At 38.3% G+C, this 8986-nt stretch overlaps 1 protein-coding gene across 1 annotated transcript; it reads left to right on the top strand.

The window, feature by feature from the left end:
- The first annotated feature begins 335 nt into the window (after window positions 1-335).
- On the top strand, window positions 336-2388 carry LOC149147171 (protein WHAT'S THIS FACTOR 1 homolog, chloroplastic-like). Its single transcript, XM_089441616.1, has 2 exons — window positions 336-596; window positions 726-2388. The coding sequence occupies exons 1-2, from the start codon at window positions 560-562 to the stop codon at window positions 2225-2227; spliced, it is 1539 nt and encodes a 512-aa protein (XP_089297742.1). The 5' UTR covers window positions 336-559; the 3' UTR covers window positions 2228-2388.
- The last annotated feature ends 6598 nt before the right edge of the window (window positions 2389-8986 follow it).

Here is an 8986-nt window from a genome sequence, read left to right as displayed (position 1 = left end):
TTGAAATGTATTGGCCAAAAATTTCTCTTATATAATTTCTAACGAAAAACTTTGTTTAAATACATCTATGTGAGAGTTCATTATTAATGTACATGCACCCTGCTTTTTGGATAATCTGCCGTGCGTGCACAGTATTAGTCCACTTCAATGATCAATCTCTTCATTCTCGAGCTCCCATATGTTTTAAATAAACACACACCACACGAGAGGGTTTCCTTAAACTATCTTTAAATTAAATAATAAACAAAATATAGTCTACATTTTTTTTTAACCAAACCTCCCGTTGTGAAACCACATGCTGAATGCGCACCTTATAAAGAACACAGCAATATACCCATAAGCTTTTTCACAACATATTCCCATGGCATAAGTTTTGACATAACATGTAATACTGATTCACAATAGTTTAACAGAAGAAAATGAAGCGTTCAGGTTAAAGACTTTTTCTTATGAACCTCACACCCTGTAAGTTCCATTGTTTGCAAAGCTAAATAATGCAACAACCCAAACATTATATGTTTCAACTCCGAGAATCAACAACATCAAGTTGTCGAGGTACATGCCGGGCGGCATAACATCCACCTGCAGCTATTCTGGTAGCCCTCTGCAATTCTCTTCTTCGTTTTCTTTGTAGCTTTTTCTTTTCAGTTGCTGTCATGAGCTCCCACTCCATGAAACTATGGAAATATATCGCAAACCCTAAATCCTAGGCTACCATTACACAGGAAAAATGGCATCCAGGAAGGCACTGCAATGCACATTTGCCCTGCAAAATGTAGGATGCACTTCAATAAATCATAGATGTATAACTGGTTCTGCCATTGCCATTACTATTGACTATACAGAGGATCCATTTATATATCAATTATGGTCTTGCCAGAAACGTTTCATGTCCAAGAGTGCGAAGGTGCAGAGGAGGAGTGGGAACAAGAGAGAGTCGGACTTTGAATTGGTTATGGAAAGACAGAAAACGATTAATAAAGTATTGACTGTTATGGAGATTTTAAAGCATGAACCGGAACAGGTTATGACAATGAAAAGTCTGGGAGGGTATAGGAGCCGGATCAATCTTGCCAACCATCACAGGGTTCTTGAATTTGTTAAAAAATACTCGGGGATTTTTGAGTTGTACAGAGACTCAAGAGGGGTTACATGGTGTGGGTTCACTCCAGCCGCTGAGGAATTGATAGAGGAAGAAATGAAGATCAAGAAAGAGTACGAAAGCACGACAGTTAATTATGTCAGGAGGTTTTTAATGATGTCTGTGGATAAAGAATTGCCTGTTGATAAAATAGCTCATTTTAAGCAGGCCTTTGGTCTGCCAGATGATTTTAGAAGGGAGTGGATTTACAAATTTCCGAAGTTTTTCAAAGTTGTCCAGAGAAATGATGGTCTATACTTGAAGCTTACTTCCTGGGATCCTTCATTGGCTGTCACTGAATTGGAGAGGAAAGCAATGGGAGGTTCAGTGAATGCTCAGAACTACACTCCAGGTTTAATCACTTTGCCTTTTCCACTCAGGTTCCCCTCGAGGTTCCACAGGATTAGGAGGCATTATGAAGCGATTAAGAAATTCCAAGCATTGCCGTATTTGTCCCCTTATGCGGATCCGAGAGACCTGGTGCCTGGATCAAAGGAGTTTGGGAAACGTGCCGTTGCGGTTCTGCACGAGATGCTAAGCTTCACTTTAGAGAAGAGGTTACTGACAGACCATCTTACTCATTTTCGTCAGGAGTTTAGGCTGCCTCAGAAGTTGATGAGAATGTTCCTCCGGCATTTTGGGATCTTCTATGTCTCGGAGAAGGGGAGGAGATTCAATGTTTTTTTGACGACTGGTTATGATGGATCTGAGCTGATCGACAAGAGCCCTCTTGTTCTGTGGAAGGACAAGGTTGCAGCACTAATGGGTGAGAGGAGGAGGAGAGTACGAGGCAAATTGGCATATAAAGATACTGATGAAGATACAGCTGGTGCAGAAATTAACACTGAAGGTAATTACAAGAAAGAAGGAACTGTTGACTCAAGAGATTGTTACAATGGATATGAAAGACTTAAGGGCAAAGATGAAGATATAGTGAATGATACGGAAGATGATATTGAAGAAGATATAGAAGATGATCTTGAGGAAGATATAGAAGATGATACAGAAGATGATCTCGAGGAAGAAGGAATGACAGATGATGAGGAAATGGATGTGGAGGAGGTTATTAGGGCCTATGAAAGCTAGCAGTCTTTTTATGTTCCATATCAGTTTCCAAAATTTAGTAGATATATCTGTTATAGAAACTTGTAGCTGGAGCTGAATGGTGAAATATATCACTTCAGTTCTCAAAAGCTGCCATCTTGCTGTAATTTGAGTTGATTTATATACTTCATTTGTTCAGAGCTCCTTCAGCAAGCTACGCCTTCTTTGTTTCTTTTTAGCTTGGTTTGTTCCTTTCAAGATGCATTTTTCACATTTCGTTCATAGTACATACACGTGATTTATGACTGAAATTGCCTGGCATTATTTTATTCAATACTTTAATGCGATTTTGCTTCTGATTTTATGTCACAAAGATGGATTTACTTAGGCCTCTTGACGGTGAACTGTACTAATTCTTAATATTTAAAGATGTTTCTTTTCATTATTTTTCAACGTTTCTGTTTTGGGAGTTTCTTAAAAATAGTAAATTTGTTTACCATTAGGTTTACGCAAGATCACTTGCAAATGGTGGCTCGTCTATGGCACCAATAAAATCCCTATACAGGGTAGTGATGAAGGCATGCTGAAAATATCTCTGACATAAACAATCCTACAGCACCTTGATAAAAAGTTGGGACAGCTATAGAAGCTATCTATCTAGGAACACTATCGATGCTACAGCACCATATAAAAAGTTGGGACGGCTATAGAAGCTATCTATCTAGGAACACTATTGATGCTTTCCATGATGGCTTGACTTATGGCTGTATACATAGAATTTTATGTGTTGAACTGCTTTTTAAATGTCCTTAAACATGGATGTGCTCCCATTTCTTCCAATTTTTACTGAGAATTTTGATGCATTTGTTTTAGAATCCAAACAAAAACTTCTTACATAGACTGGTTTGGATTCCTTTCTGCCAACAAAGCATTTTCTGACTACAAGTTGTCATATGTTGGAGGAAGTTGCTGACTTGCAAAGCAACAATGGGTGATCTATTTTATTTTAGTGAGAATGTCAATTGAGTACTTGCTGAGTTGAGAGGCCAAGATTATTTGATTTGTTTTATGACAGCCAAAATGTTCGTTGAAGCTTTGCAGCTAGCTTTCAGATTGATTCTCATAATTGGCTCATCTATGGGACCAATAAAATCATTATACAGGGTATGGTGATGGAGGCCAAGAATGCCAATTGAGTACTGGCTGAGTTGAGAGGCTAAGATTATTTGTTTTGTTTTATGACAGCTAAGATGTTTGTTGAAGCTTGGTAGCTAGCTTTCAGATTGATTCTCATAGTTGGCTCATCTGTGGGACCAATAAAATCACCATACAGGGTATAGTGATGGAGGCATGCATAAAACATCACTGACATAAATAATCCTACAGCACCATGATAAAAAGTGGGGACAGCTGTAGAAGCTATTTATCTAGGAACACAATAAATGTTTGCCATGATGGCTATATCATCAAGTCGTGTGTGTTGAACTGTTTTTAAAATGCCCGTAAACATGGATGTGCTCCCATTTATTTCAATCGTTTGCTAACAATTTTATGCATTTGCTTTAGAATCATAACACAAACTCACACTTCTTGAGATAAATTCCAAAAGCCCAAGTGTGGGTTGAGTGAAACTAAGAGGGAGGGCATTGTTGCCTCACCAACCCTCTTCTTCACTTCAGGCTGTCTCTCCTCCAGCCTAAAGGGGGCTTCTTATTCTTGGGATTTAAGGCAGTAAGTTTCAAGGTGACATCAAGAGTAAATCCAGCAAAATGATTTGGAGTTTGTTCGAAAAAATAAGAGTGATAGGTGGATTGGAGACTAGTGCCTTTTCACTGGCACATGGGGCCAACTAATGTTTCTTTGAAAAGATATAAGTGGATTGAGGGTGATGACTAGGGTTGTCCGCTACAAATCCTAGAAGATCCACCAAGTACTCTCACAAGCTTCAAGATAAAATTATGGGGGAAGATTCTCTACTATAAACCTTCCTAGGGTTTAAAAGAAAGAATTTATCCAAGAATAATTTAAGCTCTCACCACTAGATAAGTGCATTGGCACTTAATAATATTCATAAATAAATCCACAAGACTTAGATCACGTACTCAAGAAATCATTGCACATCCATAAACCCTAGCCATGAAATCCATAGATCTTACAAAATCATCCTCAAATTGTAATGTCCCCAAGAAATTAATTGCCCAAAAGACGAAGTAGACTATCGATCCTCGTAGGCTATAGTCCTTGATAAAGGGGGAAACCCCAAAACACCCAATGTTTGGGCAGCGAAGGGCAAGTTTTGGGGCAGTTGGGCAAAGAAAGCCAAAGTTGGGGTTTTGAGTGAACCTCACTCAATCAATTAAGGAGGAAATCCCCTCAAGGAAATTTATAAATACAAGAGGGTTGAATACATTTGGATCATCATCAAATTGGATCATTTTATCTCTGTTTTCTTGAGCCTGCGGCTATGAAGGTTTTAAGACCCCATTTCCTCCTACTAATTTCGGTGGTGAAAGATTCCACCCTAGTTAGTAAACCTATTTCTATTTTTTCTCTTTTTCTACTTTGTTTTGGCAATAGGGAATTCTTTATCCAAGGAGCAACGAGGTATCTTGTGGAAAATTTTGTGACACAACTACCATGGGGTTGAATGAAATTTTCTGAGGTTAATTATCTGGACAGATCAAAGTTCTTGGGGTCAAATCCTTGTGAGAACTCGTCTAAAGCAGGCCTCAAGTTTACTTGAGGTAGAAACACTATTTTCCTGAGTCGGTGAGGCCCCTGTAGCCAACGGACCCAAGGCTGAGGCACACGTAATTATCTGAGGTAAAAACCACTATTTTGCTGATGCAGTTGAGGCCCTTGTAGCCAACAGACTGAAGGTTGAGGCACACGTAATCACTTGAGGTAGGAATCCTAAATCTTCTGAGGCAAAGGGAAATTTCCTGAAGTAATCTTGTGTGAAAAGGATTCCTGTGACATATTGTATCGTTCTCTTGAGAAACCCGCAGGTTTTAGAACTGAACCAAAGTTTCATGTAGAAGCCGAACCCTACTGAAAGTTGTTTTGGGCTAGACTAAGGAGTTGTGGCAGAAATCTCCTGAAGTTAGTGTGGGTCTTGAGGCTGGTTGCGGAGGAGTCCCCTGAAGTGAACAGAAGGTGGATTCAACATATTTTGGACTCGACATTGATCCTCCTATGACAAGTTCAGACTAAGGATATTCCATTTAAGTCTTTCGATTAGAATTTGCAAAGAACCTTAGATGCACACTATTTAATCTGCGAAATTTGTACATGCATCTTTGGTCATTGGTATTTGAATGTATAATTGTCCCTTGCCTATATTGTGTTGGACTTGGAACTCGTGGTGGATTAATTGAATATGATTGGATTACTTGTGTGAATAAATAGTGTTTTCATTGATTGAATGAATAGCGGTATTTTTGGTTAAATGAATGGTGATATTGTGTTGTTGCAAAATAGACAGATATTATTATGGAGCTTGTTATATTGCACCACTGAATGGATATGTTTGCTACACCACTAAATAAGCAAAAGAATTTTTGAAAACCCTGGTTTTTGAAACCCTAGGGCAAAGAAGAATTGCCCTAGATCTTTACAGTGGTATCAGAGTTAGCTCTCCTGCCAGCCTGGAGGGTGTTTGAAGATGGAACAACTGGAAATTTTTTTTGGCAAGGAATATGCATATTCTTAGAGGAAGCTAGAAGAGTAGCAAACATAAACTATGAAAAATTGCAATATTGGAACAAAGTGACTCTTACAAAATTATTGGAGCGGGACAAGGAAAATGAAAAGGATCAATTAAGGAAATGGAATGACTTTTGGGCTAGCTGCAAGAAAAACAAAGTACAAAAGGATAAGCCCAAGCTTATTACAAAATAACTAAGGCAGAGGAAAAAGCATGGACATGGCTGTATCCCCCTAAAAAGAAGCCAAAACTTGGCAATATTACCAACAATGAGATGGGAGATTTGAAGTCAGTGAGCCCTGTGACTGAAGCATCTTATTCCTGCAGATAATGGTTGTGATGGATTGTCCAGCCATCAATTGGGAGATGGAATGCCAACTTTAGTTGCCACAACTAGTGCACCCCTTGATTGTGAAATGATATGGATTTGGATGAACATCTTGATTGTGAAAATGATATGGATTTGGATGAACATCTTGATTGTGAAAGTGTCACAGATCTGACGAAAGACGCAGATGGACAAGTTGCCCCTAATATTGGTTTCAATAGCTACAATGAACGTTCATGTATAGATAGCAATGGGCATCCTCGTCATGAAGATCCTATAGAGTTGGGAAGGGACAAAACACACCTTGATTATGAACATAATCCAGTATCTTCTTGGGCCAAACTGAATTGTGCTTTAAACAAGCAAAAAAATGATTCAAATTCTGGGGCTGCCAACAATATGTTTCTAGAAAGCAAGGAATCTTTAAAAGCCAAATTGAAGGTGGATAGTTCGGGAAAAACTAACTATCCCGAGTTGCTAATGAACGATACTTCAGATGTAAGTGATTGAAATGCTTGGTCGGATATTGACCATACTACATTTTGTATTGACAAGGGTGCATGTGTTAATGAAGCAACAACTAGTATATTATGTGATGTTACTTCATGTCAAATTGTTGAGCAACATTTGTTAAGCGGTGAATCATTTGAAGTTAGGTATAGTTATGACCAACAAGATAAGTTGGGAGAGGCATTAGCAACTGTTGCTTTGACTATGAACCCAATACCAAGCAAACGACACACTGGTGGAGCGATAGGTGTTGTCGCTCAAAACGTATAGGCACCGCGACAACGACTCAGGTCGGGGGTTGTCACCTTGATCCCTGTTGACCACTACCGGTCAACTACCCATAGCAGTACACCCTCTTTTCTTTGCAAAAAAGGGTAGCGCTTGATCAACATGTCTGTGCCATCCTGCAGTCATCAGCAGCTTGATCATTTTAATTGTAAACCCAGTCTGCATGTATGAATTGTAAATAATCTTAGCAGATATGAGTCATATATGTAAATTGCCTGGGTGGACCTAACTTTCTAGTGATAATCTACATCCCGGAAGGTTTTTCGTCTCACCGATCCATGATCGGCAGAGTTTTCCTTCAGCCTGACCCCAAAACCGGGATGGATTTTGTCATTAGAATCTTAGGAGAATCCTAGTGTGTTAATCTGCTAGATTATAGTTGTGTCGCAGAACTGGGTGGTTTATGAGGGTCTATGTCAAATGGGTTTTCCCTCTTAAGATGTAAAGTTGTAAAAGTCTTGATGTAAAGTGTTTTGAGGGTTGGAAAATGTTTTAAATCCCCTCATGAGTCCTAAGTCCTAGGTCCTAGGTGATTTTTCCAAAGGCTAAGTTCGAGGATCCGTTTAAAAATGAATTAAAAATAAATAAAAAAATTAAAAATAAATAAATAAATAACTGAAAAAATAAAATAATAAATAAAAAATAAAAAAATAAAAAATAATAATAATAAATTATAAAATAAAGCAAAAACCCTAAAAAAAATAATAAAATAATAATATTTTGAGTAAATACATGCAAATTTTCATTTTTTAATAAATTAACAAATTCGACGGATGAGATTAAGAGATGTCTTGATCCTCATCGACGGTCGAGATCATTTCGACATGGATCACTCGAGCTAGCCGTTGGGATTTTTTCCTTTAAATAGGGTCCTAGGGGGTCATTTGAGATCAGATTGGATCTTTGAGTCTTGTGCTGAAGAAGCTCTCTTGTAGTTCATTTTTTTTCTTGTGCAATAAAGAAGACATTGGGGTTAAAAATCTTGTTGGTGTTACTCTTCTGAAAATGCTGTAAGATTGTTCTATTTGTTCTGCATAATTTTATTTTTAGCCATTGATGATAGCTTAATGAAGATTGATCTAGGCACATGTATCTTGCTTGATCTTTGGGGTTTGAATGATAGTTTAGATTCTGAAATATATTGGCAGGTATCTCCATTTGATCGGGGTTTCACTATTGTTTTCTCCTTCTACATTGATGGTTGATTTTAAGCTGTGCAGGAAATCCTTTTTTCAGATTACCGGGCGTTAGGGGAAGTTCTCGGCTGAACCAGCCAACTCCCGGGTTGTGTTTTCTGAAAGAGCCCAACCAGTTCTTGATCCCGGGCTTATCATTCGAAATATTTTTCTTATGAATGCATGCAGGGTTTTCTGAAGCATTTTACATTTAAATTAAATTCTGATAATATTACTGTGATTATTGATAAATCTGGCTACTAAAGAGCCTTAGATCTGTAAATACTGTAATTCTTTTGCTGGATCTAGGGTTTTGATTTTGTTTACTGCAATTTTTTTTTGTGATTTTAGGGTAGTTTTGAAGGGTTTTACTTTAAAATTTTGTGTATATCTGCCGGGTTTTGTTTTCTTCTTGTAGGTTACAGACCTGAGACAAGATCTGGAGTTTTCTCGGTCCTCTAGGTGTTGCGTTGATTGATTGACCATCTGCTTGGCTGGCCGTGGAAGCATCAAGGCCCAGAAATCACGCATAGAAGGAAGCATATTTCGTTTCAAGGGTTTTGGCTTTTCTGTCACCCACGTGAAAACATCAGGCTATCTGCAAAATCTGTGCATTTCCTTCCACGCCGTGGCTTTATAGCCGTCAAGAGAAAAACTGCAAAGTATACGTGTGGCTGGTTTGTACATGCGCAAGTAAAGAAAACCATCAACTGAGAGCCTTTTCAACGTGAATCGTTCCATCTCCAGTGAATATCAGACATTTGTGTTTCAATACGGGCGTGAGAAAATGAAGG

The sequence above is a fragment of the Pinus tabuliformis genome, chromosome 9 (assembly GCF_031772625.1).
Source record: "Pinus tabuliformis cultivar Carrire ecotype Pingquan chromosome 9, CPIR1, whole genome shotgun sequence".
Classification (NCBI taxonomy): domain Eukaryota; kingdom Viridiplantae; phylum Streptophyta; class Pinopsida; order Pinales; family Pinaceae; genus Pinus; species Pinus tabuliformis.
This window is presented reverse-complemented; position numbering and strand designations above follow the sequence as displayed.